Source organism: Ursus americanus, chromosome 23 (genome assembly GCF_024610735.1).
Source record: "Ursus americanus isolate L20-20 chromosome 23, mUrsAme1.1.p, whole genome shotgun sequence".
Classification (NCBI taxonomy): Eukaryota; Metazoa; Chordata; class Mammalia; order Carnivora; family Ursidae; genus Ursus; species Ursus americanus.
This window is the reverse complement of record NC_142149.1, coordinates 22,097,535-22,124,465: the sequence shown is the minus strand read 5'-3', so window position 1 is coordinate 22,124,465 and position 26,931 is coordinate 22,097,535. Positions and strand designations below refer to the sequence as shown.

The 26,931-nt window shown below is 59.6% G+C and overlaps 1 protein-coding gene across 7 annotated transcripts; it reads left to right on the top strand.

Annotated features, from left to right (window-relative positions):
* The first annotated feature begins 599 nt into the window (after positions 1 to 599).
* MLLT6 (MLLT6, PHD finger containing) lies at positions 600 to 26,728 on the top strand. 7 transcript variants are annotated; one of them, XM_087854452.1, is made up of 22 exons: positions 611 to 1,102; positions 2,314 to 2,393; positions 2,868 to 2,922; positions 3,155 to 3,264; positions 4,202 to 4,305; positions 4,532 to 4,625; positions 6,878 to 7,036; positions 7,916 to 8,014; positions 10,360 to 10,582; positions 11,097 to 11,711; positions 12,166 to 12,353; positions 12,593 to 12,701; positions 13,910 to 13,976; positions 14,175 to 14,320; positions 14,870 to 15,067; positions 15,174 to 15,262; positions 16,352 to 16,701; positions 17,137 to 17,227; positions 18,221 to 18,571; positions 23,933 to 23,989; positions 24,719 to 24,838; positions 26,339 to 26,728. In XM_087854452.1, exons 1-22 carry the CDS (start codon positions 994 to 996, stop codon positions 26,516 to 26,518), a joined length of 3,594 nt encoding a protein of 1,197 aa, XP_087710578.1. In that variant the 5' UTR covers positions 611 to 993; the 3' UTR covers positions 26,519 to 26,728. The 7 variants fall into 7 exon arrangements, with proteins under 7 accessions (XP_087710574.1, XP_087710575.1, XP_087710576.1 ...); XM_087854448.1 differs by lacking the exons at positions 23,933 to 23,989; positions 24,719 to 24,838; positions 26,339 to 26,728 and adding an exon at positions 19,091 to 22,963 and having other exon boundaries at positions 600 to 1,102; positions 6,881 to 7,036; XM_087854449.1 differs by lacking the exons at positions 23,933 to 23,989; positions 24,719 to 24,838; positions 26,339 to 26,728 and adding an exon at positions 19,091 to 22,963 and having other exon boundaries at positions 601 to 1,102; positions 10,360 to 10,498.
* The last annotated feature ends 203 nt before the right edge of the window (positions 26,729 to 26,931 follow it).

Genomic DNA, 26,931 nt, shown 5'->3' with positions numbered 1-26,931 from the left:
TCTATAAGCTGGATCGGAAGCTCCCTGAGGGCAGGAATCCATACCTGTTTTGTTCACTGCTCTATCCCAGCGGCTGCACATAGTCAGCATTCAATAAATATTTGTGTAATGAACAAATGTCTGCATGTGAGAGTGTCTACCCTCCAGATGAGCCTCCGAGGAAAGAGCCCACAAGCGGCCACCCAATGAGCACCCCCCCACACACACGGAAGGGCGAGCGGCCCGAGTAGCTCCCGTTCGTTCTAGCGCCCCTTCCTCTGATCTCCACCTCTGAGTTTCCTTGGAGTTGAACAGCAGAGACGAAGACCTGGGCGAAGGGGGATGTAGAATTGGAGAACCGGGGCCGAGACGGAAGGGCAGGCGGAGGGAGAGCTCAGGAGCAACAACCGAGAGCCACCGAAAGAAAAAGAAAGAGGGAAAATACGCGCGGAGCGAGCGAGCGAAAACCTCCCTACCAAGCCAGGCTTTGTTCCCTGAACCTAAGACTTTACCCGGCGGCGGGCGGCGGGCGGGCCGGGAGCGAGCGGAGGCGCGCGGCCATGGCTGCCGCGGCCGGGCAGGGGGGCCGGGGGGGCGGCGCGTGAGCGGGCGGCGCGGGGCGGGCGCGGGGCGGGCGGGCGCCCGCGATGTGCCACTCGGCGCCTCCCCCGCCGGGCCCGGGCTGTGCGGCGGCCGGGCGGCCCTGGTAGCTGGGCGCGCGGCGCGGAGGGGGCGAGCCCGGCGCGCGGGTCTCATTGTTGGGGGGGGGGGGCCCGTCGGGGCATGAGGGCGAGAGCACGGCGGGGGGGGCGGCCAGACAGAGCGAGCGAGGAGGAGGAGGAGGAGGACGCCGAGGAGGAGGAAGGAGGAGGCAAAGAAAAGAAGCGGCGGCGGCGGAGGAGGAGGAGGAGGGAGCGAGGAGGCGCGCGGCCCCCCGCTCCCTCCCTCCCCCCCTGACCCCCGACCCCCGCCGGCCGGCCCCCCGCCCCAGCCCCGGAGGGAGCTCATGGGAGTATGAAGGAGATGGTAGGAGGCTGCTGCGTATGTTCGGACGAGAGGGGCTGGGCCGAGAACCCGCTGGTCTACTGTGATGGGCACGCGTGCAGCGTGGCTGTCCACCAAGGTACGGGGGTGGCCCGCGGGGGGCGGCGGGACCCCGAGGGCGGCGCGCGCGGGGAGCCCCGGGCCGCGCCCTCCGGAGACCTCCCGGGGCTTGGGCGCCCCTCCCCCACCCCACCTGAAGGGAAGGGAGGCGTCGGGGGGCTCCCCCCGCCCGGTCCTGGAGGACCGGGTCAGGCATTGTTTTCTTGCCTATTGTTCCAGTCCCGCGCCCCCCACCCCAAGTTGAGGGAGTTTGGGGACAGACTAGGGGGCAGTGAGTGCACTCTCCGCGCCCCACACCGCTAGTGTCGGGGCTGCTGGGGGAATGTTTACCTGCGAGGTGTCCCCTCCCGCCCGGTTATTTTGGTCCTGGCTCCCGGAGGGAGAGGTCAAGGGGGGGTCATCCCCCCCCTCCCGCTTCCGGATACTGGGAGGAGCGGAATTGGGAAGCGAGGAGAAGGGTCCCAGGGGAGAGGGGACTCCTAAAATCCTCCGGGAAGAGCTGCGGATAGGAGAGAGGTTGTGCAGGGAGCCGGGAATCGAGAAGAGGGAGGTTTGGAGTTTCCCCCAACAGCACATGGTTCGGGAGTTAACTCCTTGAGGAGTCTTGCCGAGGGCGCAGGCTGGCATCTCCCGCCTGTCTGGCACAGCCAGCTGCCCCCCCCCCCACCTTCCTGGGACAACCCTTAATGCTGTGGCTGTCCCGGCTTCCCGCCGCTCTCCTATTGGTTACCTGCACTGCACCTGCCCTCGGCCTTGACTTTTGACCTGTACCTATTATAGTTAGAGGCTGAAGATGAGGTCCCTGGATCCCCTACTTCCCTACCTCTTCCCTTGCTGGCCCTTTAAGAAATGCCCCCCCCCATAACAACAAAACGTGTTTGACTATCGTAAATGTTGTCCCTCTGGTTTTCTCTATTCCTGATGATGAGGACTGTTCCCAGGCAAGGTGTTGGGAAACAGATCCAGAAAGAGCATGCGGTGGGGGTGGGGGTCTTCTAGAAGTTTAAGGTCAAGGACTCAGACTTCTCATCCCTGTTTGGAGTGCTTGGTTTTGTGGTTGAAGGCTGGCCATGTACTGTTAGGCATTCCTTGTGATCCTCCTGTCTAGTGAGTGACTCCGGACAGGGGAGCAGCCAGGCCCCTCCTTTAGAGTCACCCCCTTACCCCAGTTGCTCTGAGAAAAGCTACTGCCGACAGATTTACTTGGTGATTCTTCTCCCCACCCCCCAGCTTGCTATGGCATCGTCCAGGTGCCAACGGGACCCTGGTTCTGCCGGAAATGTGAATCTCAGGAGCGAGCAGCCAGGGTGGTGAGTTTGAGACTCCCTCCTCTCTTCTGTACACTTGAGCATCTCCTCCCAGTTAAACTAGGGGACTCAGAGAGGCTGAGGCTAGGGTGGGACTGTCACACAGGACTTCCTGTTTCCTGCACATCTCTCACCAACCCATCACTCCCTCAGCTTATCCTTTACTCTGCCCCCACCCTGGCACTGGGCCTTTTATTTTTGTTTGTTAGTGTTTGAACTTTTTACTGTGAAAAGTTTCCAACATGTACAGAAGTAGAGAGAATACTACAATAAACCTCACGTCCCCATCACTCATCTCCGACAATTATCACTCATGGCCAACCGGTTTCTTCCATACCCCCACCCATCCCCTATAGACCGCTCATTTCATCCTGGGGCCCTGTGAATGTGTTCAGGAAGGGCCCAGCTCAGCAGATCCCCCCACCCCCTTTTGAAAAGCCCCCCCCCCAAAATCCCTGTGCCCCCTTGCATTGGCAGAGGTGTGAGCTGTGCCCACACAAAGACGGGGCATTGAAGAGGACTGATAATGGAGGTGAGGGGGGCCCTGAGCCCCAGAGCTCATCCGTGGAAGTCAGCGAGGCCCCCTGAGTGGGGTCTGGGAAGGCAGGAGTGGACTCTGTTGGGTGGCCAGGGTGGGGCTGGAGGCTGGGTTTTCCTTCCCTGGCTGGCATTGGAAACTGATGGGAAGGCTGTGGAGGGGGGGACCGTGTGCAGCGTGGGGCGGGGAGGGGCCAGGGTCTCAGGCCGGCCCCCCACCGCCCCAGGCTGGGCCCATGTGGTGTGCGCCCTCTACATCCCGGAGGTGCAGTTTGCCAACGTGCTCACCATGGAGCCCATCGTGCTGCAGTACGTGCCTCACGACCGCTTCAACAAGGTCAGTGGGCCCTGCCCACCCCGTACCAGCCCCCACACCGCCCCCCCAGCCAGCCGTGCTGGGGTCCCTCCAGCTCTCTCTCCATCCAGTATAATCTGATTCTGTCCAGCCAAAGGGGTACTCAGGAGGTAGGTAGGCGCCTTCCACTGCCAGACACACGCCTGTGCTCTGGAACTCACGTGGACAAGTAGGCTCCGTGGCAGTAGTAGCAGCCGGGCGTGGACCTGAGCAAGCACGTCACTTACTCATTCACTGAACATGTTGTACCAAATGCCTACTGTGGGCCAGACCCAGGCCGAGGAACCAGGCACATGGGGTTGCTTATCAAAACAGCTGTGTTCCCGGCCCCGTGGAACGCAGGCTTTCGTGTGGGAAGACTGTAAATATCAACGAACAGGCAAATAAAAGAAATGCAGTTTGTGGTCAGTGCTGTGAAGAAAAGAAACAAGGTACAAAAATAAAGCCTACCTCGTGGGGGGCTGACGTTAGAGAAAGTGGTCAAGGAAAGAGACATGCAGGCTGAAGCCAGCCTTGAGGAGGGTGGCGTTCTGGATCCAGGCAGAAGGAATAACATGAGCAAAGGCCCAGAGGTGGGAATGAGCTGACTGCAGGCAAGGCAGACGTCGTTCCTGGCCTTCCAGAGCTCACCATCCAAGGACTGCTGTCCACTAAAGTAGCTACCAGCTACATGCGGCTATGCAAATTAAGATGCAACCCGATTTCAAGTTCAATTCCTCAGTCAGACTAGCCCCATTTCAGGGGTTCAGTAGCCTTTATGGCTCCTGTATTGGACAGCGCGGTATGGAAAAGTTCCATCATCGCAGAAACTTCGACTGGCTCGCCCTGGCCTAGGATGGCGGGGAGAGGAGAGAGCTGAGAAGGCCAAGGGATCCCTCGGGTAGCAGGGAGGAGGGGACGACTGTACCATGTCCCGCAGACATGCTACATCTGTGAGGAGCAGGGCCGGGAGAGCAAGGCGGCCTCAGGAGCCTGCATGACCTGTAACCGCCACGGGTGTCGGCAAGCTTTCCACGTCACCTGGTGAGACCCCTGCCTGTCCCGCCCCCCTCCAGGGTTCTCTGGGATCCCTGGCCAGCTGGCCAACCCCGTCCGAGGTTTGCCACAGACAGCTGTCTCTTTGGTGGCGATGGCGGGGATGCCCTCGGATGGTCTTGGCCTCACGCTGGCCACAGCCCAGGAGGGTGGGAAGGAGGTGGCCGGTCTGGTCTGTGGCCACAGGCTTCTCAGGCTGACCTCTTTCGCCCAGCGCCCAAATGGCAGGCCTCCTGTGTGAGGAGGAAGTGCTGGAGGTGGACAACGTGAAGTACTGCGGCTACTGCAAATACCACTTCAGCAAGATGGTGAGTCCCATCCGCCAGGCCGCGAGTGCGTCAGGCGGTCCTGCGTCGGAGGGTGTGGGCTCCGGGCCAGGCTGGCGCCAGGTGCTAGGGGTCAGAGGTGGAGGGAACCTGGGCCCTGCCGTGAGGAGCTTTGCCACCAGATAAGGAAGAGGCCAAGGTACAGCCTGCGGGAGGTGAATGAGGGCTGAGCCAGGCGGTCCGTCCCAGAAGACAGAGCTCAGACCCTGCCTGTCAGAGTCCGGGAGGCTTCAAGGAAGAGGCGGCATTTAAGTGGCGTGGAAGTGGCAGCAAGAAGAGCCAACATTTGTGGGGGTGACTGTGCTCTGGGCTCCGTACGAAGCTCTTTACATGGGTCATTTGACGTGGTCCTCCCCGCCACCCTAAGAACTGGGTGTACTGTATTTTCCACTTTACAGATTAGTGAACTAAGACCCACCGAGGTCGTGTATCTTATCCCACAGCTGGTGTGCGGGATTCAGAACACACAGTTTGATCTGAAAGCTCCTTGGGGACCTGCCAAGCAGAGGCAGAAAGAGATGAGGCCTAGGTGGAGGGACGGGCATGGGCCGAGTCCTGAGGTGAAAAAGAAAACTCGGGAACAGAACGGGGTGCTTGGGGAGAGTGAGGCAGGAGATGACCAGAAAGCTCAGGCGGCCAGGGCAGGGCTGGCTTCTGCCCTAGGCTTCTGGGGCCCAAGGAGAGGCTGGATGAGGGCTTCTAGTCCATGGTTGTGGAGAGGCCTGCATGCTCCAGAAACTCTGGGGGTGTCCTGGAGAGGGAGGCTGCGGCCTGACTGGGAATGCAGCGTGGACCTCACCCCCGCGCCACGGGCTCATAAGCAGGAGGGTAACATGATCAGATTTGTTTTTTAGGAAGATTACCCTGGCAGCCACCGTCAGGCTGGATCCAAAGGGCTGAGGCTGGCGGCTGGGAGACAGCTGCGAGCAGGGGGGGCTGGAGGGATAAGGCTGGACTCGAGAAGGTGGCTGAGAAGGGGCATTTGAAGGCGGGACAGAGAATCCAGGCTGTCCAGGCTCGGGCACCCGGGCCTGCTATGAACAGGGGGTACGGTGGGCTTCTGTAGGGTTGTCCTGTGTCCTGTTCTGCCCTCGATAGTTCCAGTTCTTACTTGTCACCCTGGTGTACTTATGAATAGTTCCCCCCCTTTGTTTTCAAAAGTGTCCTGCTTTGGATCATAAATTATATGGTCACCTTGGTTTCAGGGTTTGATAACAACTTAGGACAAGGTAGGGAGCTCCGTGTGGCAAAGAGGGGGTACCACATGGGGAAGTTCACGTCCGGTGACTGTCAGCCCCCCAGGCAGGGTGGTGGTAGCTGGTGGCAGCCCCAAGGAGAGAAGGCTGGACTGGAATCCTCAGGTGCCCACCAGGATACGGTGGGTCAAGGTGTGAGGGGGACCATGAAGAGGAGAATCTAGTGCTTGGCAAGGAAGGAGCAGTACCCACCACTGGGGAGCAACTGGGTTGGACAGGGCTTGAAATTAGTCCTTGGATTTGGCAACTGGGAGGTAGCGGGTGACCTTAGAGGGGAGACCTGCAAGTCTGGGACAGGTGAAGCTATAACGCAGGGGGCAGTCCTCAGCAGTGAAGGGAAGGAGGGGGCAGGCCCTGGCTGGGAAGAAAGGCAGAACAAGGATCATTTGGGTTTTTGCTGTCATGCATATTTACTTCCCCCTTCTTAAGGGCATCAGGTCCTTTGGGACAGAAGGACCCACTGTGGGTTTGATGGAAGGGGAGGGCCAGGATCAAGAGAGAAGGGGCTGATGGCTGGAGCGAAGAATCTGGAGGGGGAACATGGGGTGGAGTGTGGGGGAGCAGGGACTGCCCAAGAGGGCCCCCCTGCAGCCTCTACCCCAGCGAAAGAGGTGGAACTGGGCTGTGGCTCGGGCTGCCTAAGATGGGCCAGGAGGCACCATGGAAAGATGTGGGCAGAAAATAAGAGACTCAGGCCCTTGTCCTACCTTTAGCGGTTCCTTGCCCGGGCCAAGACGCCCCTAGCCCTTCTGGGCCTCAGTTGCTGGATCTGTGCATTGGATAAGCCAACTGGGCAAGCTCTAGGACTTAGGGTGGGGGAATGCCTTCTGCTGAGCAGAGCACCACTGAAGACACAAGGTCCTCTTAGTGACAAGCAGGGTGGGAGGGACTGGCCCCCCACGATCCTCTGACTTCCAGGAATCTTTTCCTAACCTATCAAAAGGAGAGTTTGGCAATTCCTCTCTCTTCTTTCCCCAGAAGACATCCCGGCATACCAGCGGGGGCGGCGGAGGAGCCGGAGGCAGCGGCACAGGGGGAGGTGGCAGTGGCTTTATCGCTGGCCGGAGAAGCCGGTCAGCCTCTCCATCCACCCAGCAGGAGAAGCACCCTTCCCACCATGAAAGGGGCCAGAAGAAGGTAAATGTTTTCTCCCTTTCCTACTCCTGCCCACACCCACAAACACATAACTTTTTTTTTTTTTAAGATTGTATTTATTTATTGGAGAGACTGAGAGAGCACAAGTTGGGGGGAGAGGGGCAGAGGGAGAAGCAGGCTCCCCACTGAGCAGGGAGCCCGATGCGGAGCTCAATCCTGGGATCCTGGGATCATGACCTGAGCCGAAGGCAGACACTCAACCGACTGAGCCCCCACAGGTGCCCTAACACATAACTCAAAAAACAACCACAAGGTGCTCCTGAGGCCTTGGGGCCTGCCCTCGCCCTTCCTCTGAGGCCACTAAGAGCCAGCAGGGGACTGAGGAAGTGACACACGAGGGTCAGGGAGGGTAAGATGAGGGCCTGGCTTCCCTGGAGCTCTCTGTGTGGTTCCTCCATGTCCTCCCTGTGACATGACAGTGTCTCCAAAGCCCTCGACACACGGCCCTGCACGTTTGCAGACACCTGCACAGTCCAGCCACGTGAGAGCCCAGTTGTCTCCATCCCCTGGTACATCACAGTGTGCCTGGTTCCCCTCCCAGCTCCACACCCAGCTCCATGTCCCAGGTGGACACCCTCGCAGGTGCGGGCTCCTGTGTGTGGTACTCTGTGTCCCTGGCGTGCGAATGGGACAGGCTATTTTTAGCACGTAGGGAGGGTGAGGGGGAGGGGCTGTTGGCTCCCAGAGCAACCTGCTGGAGCCATTCTTGTCCAGCCTAAGTCCCCCAGTCTCTCCATAGGGGGACATGATGCCCACAAAGCCCATCCCCGAGAGGGGACTGCTCCCCACGTGCACATGGCATGTGTCTCCTCAACCACACTGTCGCCCACAACCCAGATCTGGTCACTTCTCCCTCCCCAGAGTCGAAAGGACAAAGAACGCCTTAAACAGAAGCACAAGAAGCGGCCTGAGTCACCGCCCAGCATCCTCACCCCACCCGTGGTCCCCACTGCTGACAAGGTACTGCTGCCCACCCCTGGGGGAGTGGCCGAGGTAGGGGAGGGGTCACAGTGAGCCAGGGATTCTGGGCACCCCACGCAGCTTCAGGTTACTGTGCCTCTGTTCCCCGCCCCACCCTTCTCCACTCCCTCCTTCTACCCTATGCTCCTCAGCCCCACCAATCACTGACCAACCAGGAGGGGTGGGGTAGGGGGTGTTGCCCTGCCTGCTGGCTGCCAGATGTTTACATCTGCCTCTGTCCAGACGGAGAGCCTCAGCACTGGGCTCTTGTCTGCGGGTACAGTACTCAGGCTGGTTCTCCAAGTTCTGGGGCCCATTTCCCCAGAGACAGGCAGAGAGGAACCCTTCGCTCTCAGCCCTCCCCCACATCAGGACACTGCCCAGACCCTGTCTCCCAACCAAAATCTCATGGTGTAATGGGGCAGGCCCACGGACAGCACCCTGAAACCGCCACTCATCCCACCCTTCCCAGGCTTGGTATGTCAGGCCTGTCTCCAGAAATGGGCAACATCTGGAGGAGCAACCAGCAGGCCCTACCCGAGGCTAGGGAGTTCCTAATCCAAGCCAGAGCAGCCGCTTCCCTTCCCTCCTTCCAGCCCCCCCCCCCCAACAGAAGGAGTGCAGGGGCCTGGAGAAACTGCTTCTTCCTGTCGCCATTACTACCCCACTCACCTCCACCGGCCTTAGCAGGTTGGCAGAGCTCTGGGCATCTTAGCAGAAGGCTCGAGTATCAGGTTTCCAGGGTGATGTTGTGGCAACTGTCCCAGTAACCCCCCGCCCCCCCCCCCCCCCGCCTGCTTCCCAGGGCTCACCTGGAAAAGCTTGTCATTCATGCCCTCTGACCTTTCCCTGGGGCCTGCAGGCAGGTGGAAATAGGACCAGAGATATGGGAGTTCCCAGCAGCCAGGTGTCCCCTTGGACATGTAGGAGCCTTCTGCCCATCCCCCTCCGCCCACCCCAGCATTTCAGCTACCCCTCCCCCTCACCCCTTTCCTCCCTTGCTCTGAGAACCACATCTGGCTCCCTTCAGAACTCCAGCTGTTGAAAAGAACAAAGAGGAAGACAGAGACCAGGACTCCGCCCAGGGAAGGGCAGTGCAGGGCGGCTCTCGTCCATCCTTCCTGTAGCATTTGTTCAGTTACTGAATACCTGGTCTCCACCAGGAGGAAAAGCACCATCCCTGGCAGTAATACGAAGCCCTCACTCACTCACTCACTGCATGCCAGGGTCCCTTCTCGAACAGGAGGATGGATGGGGTCTGCGGGGATTAGCTCATTTAATCCTCAAAATAATCCAATGAATTAGGTATTTTATTAACCCTGTCTAATAAATGAAGAAGCCGAGGCACAGAGAGGCGGAGTAATTTACCTTAAAAGCACACAGCTAGTACGTGCGGGAGTCGAGATGGGAGCGCAGGCAGTCCAGCTTGAAGGCCCATACTTCTGCACAGGCCACCGTCTCTGCGGTATATTCACAGCGGCTACCAGCATCTGACAGACCCCACACTGTGTATCTGGCTCTGTGCGCCTCGAGCCATTCCAGAGAGGCCTAGCTGGCCCTGTAAGGATCCTGAAGCTCAGCGAGGTTGAGAGGCCGCACAACAGAACACAGCAGTAGATGGCAGAGCCCACCCCGTCCGCCCCAGAGCCCATGCTGCCCTCCGGGGGTTGTTGGAGGCCTTGGACTCAGGGACTGGATGTTTCAGTGCAGTGTGGCAACTGTTGACATGGCTGATGTGAGGACACGGTGCTCTGGAACTAAGAGGACAGAGTGGCCGGATCCACCCCGGGGATCACAATGGCCTCATAGATCGAGGCCTCATGGACTTCCAAGCTGGATTTGGAAGGATGAGAAGTTTCCCGACAAGAGTCAGGATAGGCTGTCCCGGCAGAAGCTTGGCACTGCAAGCAAGCTCAGCTTGTCTAAGAAGGGCCCAGAGTGGCCAGGGGAGGGGGTACCAGCCAGGTGGCTGCACCACCCAGGGAGGGGTGGTGACTGGCGGGCTCAGGGATGGGGCCAGGGCAGCGGTCCCTCTCCCCTGCGCACGTCACGGCCAGCACAAGTCCAGCCTTCTGGGACCCACTAAGCATTTCTTCAGCGGGTAACTGAACACATGGGCACGTGTGGACCGGCTCAGGGACCATTTTCACTCTCCTCTGCCTCAGGTGAAGGACAGACAGACTCCCCTGTCCTCACACCTACCTCCCTGATCTGGGCACCCCGCCCACAAGCAAACTTGGACTCTCCCCCTAGTGTCGGGGCCCTATGTACTCCTGCCCCACTGCCAGGTCGTGGGTGAGCCCGGGCAGCTGGCCTTGAGCCTTCGCCTCTCCTCCTTCCCTCAGGTCCCCTCCTCAGCTTCGTCCTCCTCCCACCATGAGGCCAGCACTCAGGAGACCTCTGAGAGCAGCAGGGACTCGAAGGGGAAAAAGTCTTCCAGCCATAGCCTGAGTCACAAGGGGAAGAAACTGAGCAGTGGGAAAGGTGTGAGCAGTTTCACCTCCGCCTCCTCCTCCTCCTCCTCCTCCTCCTCTTCCTCCTCCTCTGGGGGGCCCTTCCAGCCTGCAGGTGAGTGTGGGCGTCCTGGAGGAAGCTGGGGGCGGGACAGCCTTGGCCCAGAGCTTCTCTAGCAAGGGCCTCTGCACGCTGCTTTGCATCTCATTTGCTTCTGAAATTGGTTAAAGATGGGGGCTCCCCACCAAGTGACTCCTCTCGGGACCCTCCCCTCAGCCCCTCCCTCTCAGGCCTCACCCCTCCACTGCCATAACAGTATTCATCATCCCCTGCACTTGGGCCATGAGGTGCCATTTTTAAAGTCCCAACACTAATGATATCTCCTGTAATCTCTACAGTCTGGTGAGGTCAGGTGGACAGGAGTTTTCTTTTCCCTTTATCGATAGCACGTGGGAAAGCTGGGGTGGGGGTGGGGGGCACTCATCCCAAGACATAGGAACAGTGGCAGAGCTAGGACAGGAACCCAGGCTTTCCCCAGCCCCCCCCCCCCACCAGAGCTCTCTCCAGCTAGTGCAGTTGGGAGGGGGGATCTGGGGCCCAGCTGTAATTCCGGTTTCCCTCTGTATAGTCTCGTCCCTGCAGAGCTCCCCTGACTTCTCGGCATTCCCCAAGCTGGAGCAGCCAGAGGAAGACAAGTACTCCAAGCCTGCAGCCCCCACCCCTTCAGCCCCCCCCTCTCCCTCAGCCCCCGAGCCCCCCAAGGCTGACCTCTTTGAGCAGAAGGTGGTCTTCTCTGGCTTCGGGCCCATCATGCGCTTCTCCACCACCACCTCCAGCTCGGGCCGGGCCCGGGCCCCATCTCCTGGAGACTATAAGTCTCCCCACGTCTCGGGGTCCGGGGCCTCAGCAGGCACCCACAAGCGGATGCCCACACTGAGTGCCGCCCCTGCACCTGCCGAGGAGACCCCTGAGACAGGCCTGAAGGAGAAGAAGCACAAAGCTAGCAAGAGGAGCCGACATGGACCAGGTCGTCCCAAGGGCAGCAGGAACAAGGAGGGGGCTGGGGGCCCAGCTGCTCCCTCCCTGCCCAGTGCCCAGCTGGCTGGCTTTACTGCCACTGCTGCCTCACCCTTCTCTGGAGGTTCCTTGGTCAGCTCTGGCCTGGGTGGTCTGGCGTCCCGCACCTTTGGGCCTTCAGGGAGCCTTCCCAGCCTGAGCCTGGAGTCCCCCCTGCTAGGGGCAGGTTAGTGACTCTTGGGCATCTCAGGGCCCAGCCAGTCTAGTGAGGGAACAGAGGCATAAGCATGCAGTCAGAGGGAAATGTGATAGGAACTGCTCCAAAGGACAGAGATAAAGGACGGAAGATCCAGTCAGCTCTCAGACACTCCCCCGTACCGTCTTCTGCAGGGTTGTAGTGGGAGAGATGGGAGTAGAATGTCAATAGGACTCACCTATCAGAAAAGCCTGGAATCCCCCTGGCCTGGGCAGACAGTCTAATAAGCAGGCATGTCAAGCAGATGTCACATAGGCAAGAAGTGACATCTTTGCAACAAGAGGGTTAGACTGATGTGTGTGGCCAGATCCAGGGGAGTAGTCTCCCCGGTGGGGGGGGGGGCTGCCCCAGCCACCTGACTGAGCAGGGGTGTGGGGGTGGTGGTGACTGTAAGCTTCCCTCTGTGTCCTTCTTGTGCCTGTAGGCATCTACACCAGTAATAAGGACCCCATCTCCCACGGTGGCAGTGGCGGAATGCTGCGCGCTGTTTGCAGCACCCCCCTCTCCTCCAGCCTGCTGGGGCCCCCAGGGACCTCGGCCCTGCCCCGCCTCAGCCGCTCCCCATTCACCAGCACCCTCCCCTCCTCCTCTGCTTCTATCTCCACCACTCAGGTGAGGCCTTACCCCTGGGCTCCTCCATCCCTGGGCAGGTGGGGGCCAGGCTGCCTGGGACACCAGCTCTCCACGGGAGAGATTGAGAGATTGGGCTTGGTGGCCACCTGAATGTCTCCCTCTCTCTGGTCCTCTCCTCCCCAGCACACCTGATCCCCGCCCCCTCTACACACACACACACAGTTGTGCCCTAGATCCCAGAATAACCACCAGGCTGGACTATACCTCCTTTCCCTCAGGTGTTTTCTCTGGCTGGCTCTACCTTTAGCCTCCCTTCTACCCACATCTTTGGAACCCCCATGGGTGCCGTTAACCCCCTCCTCACCCAAGCCGAGAGCAGCCACACAGGTATGTGTCTCTGACCCCATTCTCCTTTCTTCCCAAAGACCTGAGGGGCACCCATCACCTGCATGACACCCGAGAAAGATGGGAGGGCTTTCTGGCTGCCCCCTCCCTCTGGCCATTGCCCGCCCTGAAAAAAAAAACTACACAACAAACCAGAGTACACTTTCACGTTAAAAAACAAAACAAAACAAAAACCGTGGAGGGACGGGACAGGACCCTCAGAATTACTACTGCTCCATCTCACAGAAGAAAAAGGCTTAATGATTTGCTCAAAGCAGTTGAAGCAGAGAAAGGCAGAGCCAGAGCTCAAATTCTGGTCCCGACTCCAGGCCCAGTACTCTGGTCACTTGCATAGTTCCCTGCTGGAACATAGTCCTCGGGATGGGGCCTTTTCGGGTCCACCAGCTGGGCAACCTGCGCTCCGGGTATTTCGGAGTTAAGGGGGAGGATCGCAAGCGCCCCTCCCCCTCCCTGGAGAGTCAACCCAGCCCCAGAGAGCTGATTGGTGCAGAGACACCACCTGGCCGGTTAGGGGGCGGGGCTCACTACCACCCCCACCCCCGGCCGCCCCTTCAGGTAAACCTTCTTAAAGGGGCCGAATCTGATTCCAGAATTAATTACCTGACCGCGCAGGGTAAACTACCTTTCCCAAAACCCAAATTGGAATTCCAACAAAAGGTTTTGCAGTCTAACTTGTGAGCTTATGAATATGAGAAGTCGCACAAGACTAATTATAATAGCTGCAGTTATTAAGGGTTTGCTGCAGGACAGCTGACACTTGACATTTATTACCTTATTTTTAATCCTCCTAACAGTCATTTTAGTGAGATTAGTTTCAAGCCCAAGGTCAGATAGTAAAAGTCCAAGTTCAACCGAGGACTGTCTAGACCCTGAATTTCTATAACCCTGAATCTACCAGGAAAGAAATTGGGAGGTGGTCCTGAAAGAAACCAGGCAGCGGCCGCCTTTCTGCCTAGAAAATGGGAAAGAGACCAGATCCCATGGCTGTGCCTCCCAAGGGGCTAGGTTTCCAAGTCGGGGCTCCCAGCGCCTTACCAGCTAGAGCGCCTTACGAGTCTGGGGTTGGGGGAGATCCTGGGGGAAAGGGGTCTGCGGTAAAGTCCCAGATCCCGCACCCACTTCCCAGGCGGGGACCGTGAGGCCGACGGCACCCCTTCCCCGCTGATCCCTGCTCCCCTTCTCCTTCCAAGAGCCAGACCTGGAGGACTGCAGCTTCCGGTGTCGGGGGACCTCCCCCCAGGAGAGTCTGTCTTCCATGTGAGGGAGGGGGCGGCGGCTTGGGGGAGGGGCTGGGAGCGGGGCTGGAGGGACACTAGGGGGAGGAGGGGACGGAGAGACGGGCGCCAGGAGAGGGTGGGGTCCAAGAGGGGACGACTGGAACCCCTAGGGGGGAGGAGGGAGACAGGAGTGGGGACGGGAGGTAAGCCTGAGTCCGGTTTTCTCTTCCGACCCCAGGTCCCCCATCAGCAGCCTCCCCGCACTCTTTGACCAGACAGCGTCTGCACCCTGCGGGGGTGGCCAGTTAGACCCAGCGGCCCCCGGAACGACTAACATGGAGCAGCTGTTGGAGAAGCAGGGCGACGGCGAGGCCGGTGTCAACAGTGAGGAGCGGTGGGCCCGGCCTGGGAGACCTGCCCTAGGACCCCCCAGACTCGGTCACCTTTCCCTCCGAGGTCCCCAAAGTTCTTTAAGGTTCCGCCCTTTGGCCCCGCCCCATCCTTAACTTGTGGCTACCACGAGCCTTTGCTAGGTCGGGCTCCTGGGCCTTTGCTAGGTCGGGCTCCTGGACCTTTGCTAGGTCGGGCTTCTGGACCCGCCACCTGTGTGCTCCCGCCTTCGGCCCCCGCGGCCTCCTGGCCCTTACCTTGTTATGCTCCAACTTCCAACTTCCTCCCGCCTCTACTCTCCCACTCAGGGCCTCAACCCCCCTCCCCCCGCAGCCTCGGGCCCCGCCCCTAGTCCTCACACCTCTGGCTCACCCGGGTGCCGCCTCCCCAAGCTCACCTGAATCTCTTGCTAGCAGGCGCCTTCTGTTTTAGGTCTCAGTCTGATTTCCTCCGCCAGGCTCCGCCCTCCAGGCCCCGCCTCCGGTACTCTCGCCCCGCCTCCCAGGCCTGCGGGGCTCAAGCGTTCTCACCCTCTCTCTGCAGTCGTGGAGATGCTGAAGGCCTTGCACGCGCTGCAGAAGGAAAACCAGCGGCTTCAGGAACAGATCCTGAGCCTGACGGCCAAGAAGGAGCGACTGCAGATTCTCAACGTGCAGCTTTCTGTGCCCTTCCCCGCCCTGCCTGCCGCCCTGCCTGCCGCCAACGGCCCAGTCCCTGGGCCCTATGGCCTGCCTCCCCAAGGTAAGGGGGCTGCCACCGGGTCAGGGAGTGGGAGCCTGTGCCGGGCGGTGCGAAGACATGGCCCCGCCTCCAGCCCTTGACCTCCTGCCCTGATCCCCTCCCTCAGCCGGCAGCAGCGATTCCTTAAGCACCAGCAAGAGCCCCCCGGGGAAGAACAGTCTTGGCCTGGACAACTCTCTGTCCACGTCTTCCGAGGTGGGCGCCGCGGGGGGAGGCAAAACGGGGGGCAGGAGGGGAAGCGCCAGGGCCTCCAGGTCTGCAGCTTTTGGAGGCTGGGCGATGAAGTGACTGGCTGAGCAACTGGCTGACCGATCCATTCTTTCTTTCATTAAATGATAATTATAGGTGCCTACTTAATGCCCGGCACTGGCTAAACAATCAGTGAGCAAAACGGCTGCAGCCCTGCTCCTGAAGATAGACTAGTGATCCAAGAAAATAATCATTACCAAACCAGGAAAAGTGTGAAAATGGAAATAATTTGAGGGCTGTGAGGCAGAATGGGGGTGGGATTCTTGTGGAGTTAGGAGGTGGGTAGGGAAGGCCTCTTTGAGAAGTATTTGGGAAGGGTTTATTACAGCAACTGGCACCCAATAATCCCCCCGTGATCAGCGGTGTTGGGGGGAGCGATTGTTAGGTTGTGGTTACTGCTGAAATCCAACCAACAGGGCGCTTGTTTACTTGAACAATAGTCATAGCAATAACGAGGATTCGTTGCGCACTTGCCCTCTGAAATCATGTCCTGTGCTGAGACTTTCAAAGTATTGGTTTGTTTAGGCTTCCAGTAACCTTACAGAATAGGTACTACTATCCCCCCCACCCCCGCTATGAGTGAGTAAACTAAGAGAAGCCAGGGAACTGTGGACACAGAATTTGAACCTGAGCCTTTCCCTCCGGCTGCTGTTCTCCTGCCTGCAGAGCTACTTAGCCTGCTTAAGAATCAGCGGCTTCACCCATATATGGGAATAAGGAGATGGTTCGGGGGCAAGCAGTGAACCCTGGGTCTAGTTCACTAGATGGCCACCACCAAGGTCACTGTTCATGATTAACAAGGATTGTGAGGGGTCCTGGGCCCCCAGGAAGTGATCTGTAAACATGATTTGTGAAGACTATTTGGATTCTTAGCCTTTATCCCTGGGCCTTGCTTCTTCCTCCTGGGTGGCTCTGCCTGGGTGAGGTGGGGGTGGCTGTGCTCTGTGAGAATGCTGGTGGGTGCTGGGCCGGGGGCCAGAAAGGTCATGCTGGCCCCCTGCCCCTCTGACCCCTCCCTTCCCCCTCCCTCCCCAGGACCCACACTCAGGCTGCCCCAGCCGCAGCAGCTCGTCGCTGTCCTTCCACAGCACGCCCCCACCGCTGCCCCTGCTCCAGCAGAGCCCCGCTACTCTGCCCCTGGCCCTGCCCGGGGCCCCTGCCCCGCTCCCGCCCCAGCCACAAAACGGGCTGGGCCGGGCACCGGGGGCAGCGGGGCTGGGGGCCATGCCCATGGCTGAGGGGCTGTTGGGGGGGCTGGCGGGCAGCGGGGCCCTGCCCCTCAATGGGCTCCTGGGGGGGTTGAATGGGGCTGCCGCCCCCAACCCTGCGGGCTTGAGCCAGGCTGGCGGGGCCCCCACGCTGCAGCTGCCAGGTTGTCTTAACAGGTGAGGGAGAGCTCAGCCTGGGGAAGGGAACGGGGAGGCTGGCTCTGGGAGGGACTCCCCCCAACACCCACTGTCCCCCCAAAAGGAAGAATGTTCTCCAGTCTTACAGAGTATAGAATCTAGTTGCCTCTTGGCCCCAGGTACTCCCTAGATGTTAGATGTGAGTGCCCTCTGGATGTGCTCTCCAGGGACAAAATCATCGGTTTCTTTCTTGCACCCCAAGTCTTGGTTTCCCTTCTGGGAAAGTTCTATCGAACTTGTCTCCCTCCCAGCAGTGTCTGAGCTTGCTCTGTTTCTCTGTAGTCCTCCTCTAAAACCGCCTATCCTGCCTTTCTCCACCTGGGACTGAGGGAGTCTGGGAATGTGGAGGGGCGGGGTGGGGGAGGAGCGTTTCCCTGCCCCTTCCCACGGTCTGTGTGTTGTCCCCTGCCTCAGCCTAACGGAGCAGCAGAGACATCTCCTGCAGCAGCAAGAGCAGCAGCTCCAGCAGCTCCAGCAGCTCCTGGCCTCCCCACAGCTGACCCCGGTAATGCCCCCCCTTCCCAGGCAGCTCCAGCTCCGCGGGGAAGGGCCCACGATGGGCGCGGGGCCAGGCTGGGCCAGGCAGGCACGGAAGGGAGGGAGGGCCGCCCGGGCTGGACCCCTGCGGGGCCTGTGGGGGCAGAGGGGGTAAGTGTTGCTCTCAGGCCCTGGGCATTGCAGAAGGGAGGCTCACAGCCTAGTGAGAAGGTCTGGAGGGTGGTGAGGCCCCAGTTACCGAGAATTTCCAGTCCCAGCCCCAAGGATGGGCAAGGGGAGCTGCAGGGTCTGTGGCTGAGCGAGTGGACACCCTGTCGCCCAGAGCGGCTCCTTTGGGTTCTGTGTTGGGTGTTGGGTTCTGTGAAGGTTTCCTTTGGAGAAAAGGAGTTCTGCCTTTTAAAAAGGAGGGAATTGAAAAAAAAACAAAACATAATCGTTTTCCTAGAAACACAAGAAACCAATTCAATTGGTTTCCTATATGGGGCCAGATGGGAACAGGGGTAGGAGCAAGATTTCCAAGTAAACCTTGATATCGTTTTTGGTGTTTGGAACACTGACAATGCCCTGCCTATTCAAAGCAAAAATAAATGAATCTTAAAAGAAACAAAACAAAACAAAAAAAGGGGGGAGTTGAATACTATTGACCTAGCCTAGTTGTTTCTCAACTTGGGGTCATACCACCCCTGGGGGCATTTGTGGTTGTCATAGTGACTAAGGAACTGATGCAGCGAGGGGGTGGGGCCAGGGCTGTCAGATCTCCTCCAGCGCTGGGCCAGGAGTGCCCCGGGGTTTACAGACCCTCAGGACCCAGACCGCTGCTTTCTTATCCAGATGGGGAGACTGAGGCCCTGAGTGGGGAGTTCAAGACAGGACCTTGACTGCCCGCCCCCCGCCCCGTCTCCTTCCTCATGGCTCCCATGAGATGGGATGGGGCCCGGGCCAAGCAAGGCAGGCTGGCTCCGGGGACCACTGTGCCCTGAGCCATCTGGCCCCCTTGCAGGAACACCAGACTGTGGTCTACCAGATGATCCAGCAGATCCAGCAGAAGCGGGAGCTGCAGCGGCTGCAGCTGGCCGGGGGCTCGCAGCTGCCCATGGCCAGCCTGCTGGCAGGAAGCTCCACCCCGCTGCTGTCTGCGGGCACCCCCGGCCTGCTGCCCACGGCCTCCGCCCCCCCGCTGCTGCCCGCCGGGGCCCTGGTGGCTCCCTCGCTCGGCAACAACACGAGCCTCATGGCCGCGGCGGCGGCGGCCGCAGCAGTAGCAGCAGCAGGCGGACCTCCAGTCCTCACGGCCCAGACCAATCCCTTCCTCAGCCTGGCGGGGGCGGATGGCAGTGGCCCCAAAGGAGGGGTGAGTAGGGGCCCCCTGACCGTCCTGTCCGCCTTCTCCGGGATGGGCAGAAGGAGGAAGGAAGCGACCCTTAGGTCAGCAAGGCACCCTGCTCCAGGCCCCCGGGCCTCTGCTAGCTCCGCCAGAGGTGAACTCCGAGCACAGGCTAATAGCAGAAGGACCGCTTAGAAAATGGTGTTCCTTTGGGGAGGCCAATTAGAAAAGTCGGTTTCCTCTCTGGGTGGACCAGTTAGAAAAAGATGATGCTCTGGGTGGGCCCTTTGGAGAAAGGCCCTCCCTCCTTCCTCTGAGGGCATATTGTCAGAGCCGGGGGTGCTGGCCTTGCTTAGCTGGGTGCCCTTGTGCAGGGCAGCCTGCCCTCCCCGCCCCCCGAAACACAAACACATCCCTAAGCCCAAGAGCCCAGGGCGGGGGCTTCAGCCGGGCTCCCTCACTGCCCCCTCCAGCAGCAGCTGTTCTCAACCGGGTGCTAGAACCAGACGCCTCCTAAACCCCCAGCCTCCCTTCCTCTCTTTCCAGACCGCTGACAAAGGAACCTCAGCCAACCAGGAAAAAGGCTAAGTCCACCCAGCCCCTCCTGACCCCCAAATGGAGGGGGGCAGATCTTGGCCTGAGGGGCCCTACCTGGCCTGGAGCAGGCACCTGCACCCAGACACTGGAGAGCCCCAGCCCAGAGCATGTGCTGAGGCCCGGGGAGTGTGGGGTGCTCCTGGTGCCGAGGACTGAGCCAGAGAGAGGGATGCCCCTTCCATTGGCCCACTCTCCCTCCGCACTGACCCCTTTATGAGGGGCTCAGAGGGAGGACAGGCTCCAAGCCCACCTAGGAGCCCCCACTCTCAGCAATGTTTTGAGGTCCTCCAAGAGCCATGTGGGCTATGGCATAAGTGGGGGGTTGGCTGGACCCCTCACATAAAATGGATCAGCACTTGAGTGGGGAGCGGTGGGGGGACAGGCCCTGGGCCTGCCCGTGCGCGGAAATCTCTTACAAAAGAAGGGGTGGCCCTGCTTTACCTGCAGTTTCTTCCCAACTTGGGCAGAAGAGATCCCTTGGACTGTGTCTCCCTGGTCCCCTGCCCCCCAGCGAGGGTTACAAGCTGAGCTTGTGAAAGCCCACAGCCGAGGGAGCTGAGGAAGGGGCAGGACGGCACCAAACTCAGCCCTTGCCCCCCACCACTCCCCACCTCTGGAGGGGGGTAGGGGAGGGCAGGGGGGAGAGGCCCAGCCCCCTTGGCGCCCCGCCCCTTGTTTGCACTATTGGATTTAGGAGTGCGGAGGGTGGGAAGATGGAGCTGCCTGACTCAGAGAGCGCGTGTGCCTGTGCGTGTGTGCATGTGTGTCTGTGTGTGTGTATGTGTCTGTCTGTCTGTCTGTCTGTCTGACTCCCCCCGGACCTGGGGCAGCCGAGGGCAGGGATAGGAGCAGTGCTCAGATGAGGCAGCACCAGAAGGGGACTCCCAGCTTTTGTTTGCACCCTCCCCACCTCACCAACTTTGGTCCCTTTCTGGGGGCAGGAATGGTTAACAAAAACCAGACCAGTACTCCAATATTGGAGAGTAACTGGGGGCTGGGGGCTTTGAATCAGGGTAATGTCCTACCTTCCCTCCCCCAGACTCCCACACGGTCTCCCGGCCCCCTCAGAGCTCCCCTTCCCCAACTGATAGGTGGTCCTGCTTCCCTGGCCCAGGGGGAGTCCCAGGGATCTGGGGGATGGGGCAAAGGGGGGGGGGGTAAAGTGCCACTTCCTTTGGTGAGAACCTCCCTCCAGAATTAGCCAGCCTGCTTCCCCCGCCCCGCCACCCCCACCCCCACCAACCAGGGGAGCCTTCAGCTCGAGCTGACCCGACACCTGTCCCTTCACCCACCAGCTATTTCCCCGGGGTGTAGGGGGCAATTCTCACCTTAAAGAGCCCCCACCTGCCCAGAGCCTTTGGTGGCAAAGGCTGAGGGGCCGCTCGGGCAGCCAGGAGAGGGGCGAGGGTGAAGCCTGTGTCTCTGTTGCAGTTGCACTGGGGTTGGAGCGGGGGAAGGCGTTTCCAGCTTTCCCTGACGCTCGTGTCTCGTCAGTCTTTGCATGTGTGGATTTTTTGTGTGTGTTTCTGTTTGGGTTTTTGTTATTGTTGGTTTTTTTTTAAATAAAGAAAAGAAGATGTGTATATTTTTGGCAACGACAGAAACGTAGTGCAGATATATTTTTGCCTGTGCTGCTCAACTGGTTTTTTTCTGATACTGAAAATAATATTAATATTCCCGTTGATCAGACTTTGTAAGATGTTAGGGAGCTGATAAAGGAGGGGGTGGGTGGGAACCCTTCCGAGGGAATTTTTAGGCACTTGCAAGGGCTTGGGGGTGGGGGGAAGGCAGTTGTGATGACCTCAGAAATACTCACTTTTTATTAATGCTAAATATCAATTAGAAACGATAGAATTCTGCAGTTTATTCATCTTCTTGGTCTGTTAAGCTCTCTAATTCCCTGCCCCCAAACCACGGAAGAGAAAAATAACCTTTAGAGGTTTTTAGAAGAGTTGCTCGTTCACACTCACACCCTGGCCCGAGGCAGGCCCGCTAAGAGCCTAAGTCGACTCCTGTTCTGGATGCTGAGGGAAGCCAGTCCACTGTGCTGCTGCTGTGGCAGAGTGAGAGGTCCCTAGGATTTAGTGCACTGGAACCAAGACCTCCCCCCTCCCTCCCCGCACCCGAGAGCCTGGGGTTCTCATCTCCAAGAGCCTATGTTTTTCCAGCTTTCCCCAGGCTGGGGTGCAGCCGCAGGCAGGTTAGGTTCAAAGAAGGGACCCAGGCTGGGTACGGATCGCTGCTGTCCCTCCATTTGGGGCAGGGGGGCATGAGCGGGGTCATGCATTTCCTTCTTCAGAGGGAGCTTTATAATTGGAAAGTTCTGGAGATCTTCAGGATCTCAATGCAAGGGGAATGGCTTTACTGACCTCACCCTCCTTTCCCAGCCTCTGTCCCTTTTTCCAGGACAAAATTTGGATGGGGAGTGGGAAGAGACACCGATTGCTAGATGTCTCTGCCTAGCAGAGAGAAAGGATGTGGTTTGCAGGGCGGAAATGGAGTCTGAAAACGCATGAGAGGAGCTTCGTGTGTAGTCACGCTCGGCGTGGAGGTGTGAGGGGTGTGCATGCAGAACCCCTGTCCGGCTTTGAGGTCACGACTGGTGCATGAGTGTCAGAGCTGGAAGGGACCTATTTTCAGGGGTGGTTGGAGCCAGTTCCTTGCTTCACAGGTGATCGCTCCAAGCCTAGGAGGGGCAGGGGCTCGGGGCAGAGCCAGGACCAGCCCTCAGGACCCTGGCCTCCTGGTCCTGGGCTCTCTCGCCCCCCACTGCACCACCTCCATGTGGCTGTCGGTCTGTCCCTGTGTGTGTGAGTGCTGGGCTGGGCCCCAGGGTGGGAGGGTATCTATGTAGCACTGATTGGTCTTAGCTCAGAGCTGATGGATCCTCTCCATAGACAATGACACTTTAAAGATTGCTTTTTTTTTTTTTTTTAAGTTTTTCCTATTTGTGTGTGTCTTTCCCCTCAGGCTCCTGGGTCTACCACTGCTGCCTCCCAGTGCCCTAACCTTGAGGCTGAGAGCTCCCCACCCATTCCTGTACTGAGTTCTAGAGAAGTGCACCAGGGAAGGGCCTAGACAAGTGAGGGGAGCCAGAGCCAAGGGCCAGCTCTAAGAAACGGGAACCTCCACTTTTCCCTTTCCCTGAACTGGAAACGCAGACAACTTTTCAAAGGCACAGGCTCCCCTTGCCAACTTCCAGCATCTTCCTTGGTGTGTGGTGGGCCAAAGTTAGGAGCAGGCAGCTTGCTCCCAGTCCTCCCTTATCTCAATTTCTTTTTCTTGGGGAGAGGTGCCCAGAGGGATTAAGGTCACCTCGGTGGGGACTTGGGAGGAAGTGGGGCGCAATACCCTGGCTCCTCCCAGTCACATCAATCCGGATTCAAAGTGTGTCTAGCTCCCGACCACTTTGACTTGATCTACTGAAAAGTTGGGGACTGAGGAGTGCCTTCATTGCCCTTTGTTCACTTCCTCCAGCCCAACTTGGGACTCAGGTGGCAGGACTGGAGACCCAAACCCTGACTCCCAGCCCCGTTTTCCCCCTATCCATCCCAACCTGTCTCAATGTAGCAGACCCTTCCTAGGGGAGCAGGGAGGGGAAGCCAGAGTTTGCAAACCCAGGGGCTCCTTTTACATTCTTTCTAGAACCTCCTTTATATCCTCAGCCCAAAAGGCAATGCCCCCCTCCTTTCACTTCCAAGCCTGGAATTGTGCATAACCCGGATCTTGTATCTTTGTATAACGGACGTGATTTGTACGGAGGGCAGTTCGTAAACAGCACTTGTTCTTTTAATAAAAGAATGTTTTACAAAAAAAAAAAAATCCAAAGAGCGCTGCTTTGTCTGGCTTTACTAAGGGGAAAGGGAGGGGAGTGCCAACTGAGGGAGCCTTGGGAGGGGATGGGGGTGGTCTGTTACATTTCTGTAATCACTCAGCATAGGAGTTCACAGCCCGGGTGCGCAAGACGCCGGGTTCCTGCCGACAGCTCGGACACCTGTGCCCACCCACAAGGAGGTAACGCGTCCGCCCGCGCCAGGCGGGAATCGGTTAAAAAAGCCAGCTCCCTGGGCGGTGGGATGGGGCCGCAGCGCGCTCGTGGAGACGCGGCCCCAGCCTCCGCCGCGGCCGCGGGCTCCCGGGAGGTCCCCGCCCACACCGGCAGGCGCGGGCCCGGAACGCCGCGGCGGTGCGACCGCCGGCACGGCCCCGTGCGCCCCCCTCTCCCGGGGGTCCCGAGGAGGCTGCAGCGCGGTGGGAGGAGAGGCAGCCGGGCTCCCGGCGGCGGGGGGGGGGGGGCAGGACTGCGCAGCCCCCACCCCCTCCGAGCCCCGCGGCGTCTTCCGGGCGGCGGCGGGCTGGGCCGGCCGGTGGGGCGGGAGCGGGAGGTGACCCGGGCGCGGGGCGGAGCCGGCGCGGCGCAGCGGCTGGGACCGGCATGGGCGGCGGCGTGGGGGCGTCCCTGCGGCCTGCGGCCTGGGTGAGCACCCCGATCTCGCTCCGCCGGCCGCTTGGCCGCCCCATCCCTGCCGTCTCCCGGCGGAGCGTGCCCAGCTCCCTCCCCCTTCGCCGGGCGCCTTGCAGCCCTCCCTCGCTGAGCCCTGGCGGGGCCCCGCCAGCTCCGCCCGGCAGCTCCACTTCCTGTCTTGTGACCCCTTTTCTTACCCCCTTGTTTCTCCTGCGCCCGAATCCCTGGCGTCTCGTCCCTTCCAGATGACTTCCCTCTGGAAATCCAACGCTTTCCACTGACTTTTTTTTTTTTTTTTCTCCCCCTGCTTCCAAACCGCCGTCTAGTCCTGCCTGCAAACGGTTCAGAAGCTGAGCCAGAGGCGGGACATCTCCTCCTGGCTGGTGAGTACCCCGTTTCCCCGTCCCTCCGCCCAAGTCCCCCAGGCCCAGAGACGCCAAAGGTAGGAACCAAAGACCGAACCAGAAGGGGTCAGCCCTACTTCCCAGACTCCAACTTCAGAATGCCCCTGCCTGTAGCCCCCTTCCCGATGGCTCAGGGGAGGTGGCGTGACCAGAGGGCCAAGGGCAGGGAGCAGCGCTTCTCCGCTTCTCCGCTGGAAATAGCAGTGCCCTTCCTAGCCCCCAGGTGGGAGTCCAGGTTTGAAAGGAAGGCCGCACCTCGGTGGCTCGGTCGGTTAAGTCTCTGCCTTCCCATTGGGTCAGGGTCCCCCAGGGTCCTGGGATAGAGCCCCATGTCTGGCTCCCTGCTCAGCAGGGAGTCTGCTGCTCCCTCTCCCTCTGCTCCTCCCCCTGATTGGGATCTCTCTCTCGCTCAAATAAATAAATAAAATCTCGAAAGAAAGAAAAGAAAAGAAAAAGAAAAAGAAAGAAAAGCAGGCCGGCCGCTGGGTGCAGAAACCGGAGTGCCTGCGTGAAATCTCTTCCCTATCTGGAGCTCAGGGTCCTTATGGTGTCCTGGGGGAATGTCCTTGTGCGGTGACATCAGACCAGCCTCCTGCAGAGGAAGCCTGCCATAAGCCAGGGCCTCAGGGAACCTGGACAAGTCCATAGGCAGGAAAGTGTTTCCAGAACATAGGCTGACCCCAAGCCCTTCATCTTCCCTTGCCACAGAACCGATGGTTCCCTAAAACCCCAGCCAAGTCCGTGGTGGCCCAGAAAACGCCCATCAAGGTAGAGCTGGTAGCTGGGAAAACCTACAGATGGTGCGTGTGTGGCCGAAGCAAGAAGCAGGTGAGAGACCCCACCCACCTCACTAACTATGACATGCCTGGTTGGGACAGCAGGGAGCTCCTGGGAGCTCCTGGACAAGACCTTCCTCTTTTCCCACACATACCCGAAGGACAACAAAGGGAGGTTGGGGGTGAACATACGCTCTCAGGCCAACGCCACCCACAACGCTGAGCTCCCTGTTCTCTGTATCCACCCTCTGAAATGAGGCCAGAGAGACAGAAACTCGGTCTCCCGGCCAGGCGGCTGGAGCGCTGGGTTGTGCCCCCCTGTTCCCGTGTGCCCTCCTTGGAGCCCTGGCCTGGCCTCCCTGCTCTGAGCACCGAGAGGCCGGGTTGCCTGTCTCCCCTCTTCTCTCCCTCCTTCCAGGGAGTACCTGAGCCGAAGGTTCCCAGGCCTTGGACCCCAACACGGGGCAGACCACAGGCTCTCCTGCTCCCAAGTGCCGCTTGCCACTGTCTCCTGCAGACCCTCCCTCTTGCGGCTGAGGTGGCTTCCCTGGTTCCCTGCCGCTGTCTGCCCCCACCTCCCTCTCCCTTCCGCCCCAGGAGCCTTCCCTTCCAGCAGGAACCTGACCCATATTCCCAGCCTCCGGGGCCCCTTTCCTTCCTGAGCAGGGCTCTGAACTGTGTGCCTCTAAGAGGTGTGGCGTGGTGTGGTGTCAACAGCCCAGGTCCCAAGTCCTGCTCTGCCATTGACTCGGCTGGGAGCAGTCCCTCCCGAGGGCGCGGCACCAGGGGAACGCCTGCCGCAGTGTGGCCTAGCCAGGCTGGCACGCTGCCTTCCTGCCCTTTGCCCTCTGGGGCAGGTTGCTGGGTTTTATTTGGAGACTTCTCTCTCCTCCTACCCTGCCTGACCTCCAGCTCTGCCGCTAACTAGGGAGTCAAGGCAGGCCTCAGTTTCCATGACCCCGTCTCTGCTGGAACAGCTTCCCGGGAGGATACAGAATGTTCTCCCGCACCAGGCAGCCAGTTCACCCTTCCTCCCTGCGGCATCCACTCCCTAGAACATGCCCACTTGTTTCCCTGGAGCCAAACCAAACTGATACCCCAGTCGCAAAGCATTGTGAGGCACGTAGGTTCTCTCCCACGCAGAGAAGTTTTTACCGAGAATATGTGGAGGAAAATGAATTTCGTGAGCCCGTGGAGACTGAGACATTAAGGGAAAAAAACTATCAGTGTAAACATTGCTGATACCAAAAGTCCCACTTCACCTTGGCAATTCTGCCCCTGTATCCCGGTCCTCTGGGGCCCCCAGAGACAAATATTGGAAAGATGACTCCTTACTGAACACTTACTGCGGGCAGAGGGCACGAGAACCACTGTTTATCTCACGTCCTCGGCTCAGCTCTCCTCTCACTCTCACGCGGAAGCTGAGAGGTAAACGAGGGGACCCAGCCAGTCTCCGTCGGGAGCCTGCGCCCTGGACACTGTGCCCTTCCTTCGGGACCGGCCCCTCCCCAGCAGGTGGGGTTGGGTCTCTAACGTCTCTCTTCCCTCACAGCCCTTCTGTGACGGCTCCCACTTCTTCCAACGCACTGGCCTATCCCCACTCAAGTTCAAGGCCCAGGAGACCCGCGTAGTGGCCCTCTGTACCTGCAAGGCCACCCAGAAGGCCCCGTACTGCGATGGCACCCACCGGAGCGAGCGGGTGCAGAAGGCAGAAGTGGGCTCCCCACTCTGAGGGGCTGGGCAGGCCTCTGGCAGGCACCCCATTTGTGCGGAGGGAGACGGAGTGCTGAGCCCAAAAAGGGACCACCCAGGGACCCCAGTCCCCACTGCTGGCTTGTGAAGAGCTTCCTCCCCATACCGGAGGTCTCCTGGGCAGCCGGGGAACATACCCCTGGCTCGTCGCCTGCTGGTGAAGACGGCATTAAACACTGTGCCCACCCAGCGTGGTGCTCTTGTGGTCATTGGTGGGGGACACGCGGCCTACTCCCGCTCGGGGTGCTAACCTGGGACGGCGCGTCCGACTGGCCACAGGGAAGGGGCGGCTCACATTCATTCCATATGGGGCCTCCCTGGGGAGGCCAAGCCCACAGACAAGAGACATGAGGAGGAGGCCAGAGGCCCCACCCACCCGTCCCCTGTGCCCCA

What these genes read in the sequence shown, in the direction of transcription:
- MLLT6 (XM_087854452.1), top strand. Translation starts at nt 994, where the DNA reads ATGAAGGAGATGGTAGGAGGCTGCTGCGTATGTTCGGACGAGAGGGGC. An exon ending in AGGAGCGAGCAGCCAGGGTG is followed by an intron (nt 2,394 to 2,867) that starts GTGAGTTTGAGA and finishes TTGCATTGGCAG; the next exon opens with AGGTGTGAGCTGTGCCCACA. An exon ending in GAAGAGGACTGATAATGGAG is followed by an intron (nt 2,923 to 3,154) that starts GTGAGGGGGGCC and finishes CCACCGCCCCAG; the next exon opens with GCTGGGCCCATGTGGTGTGC.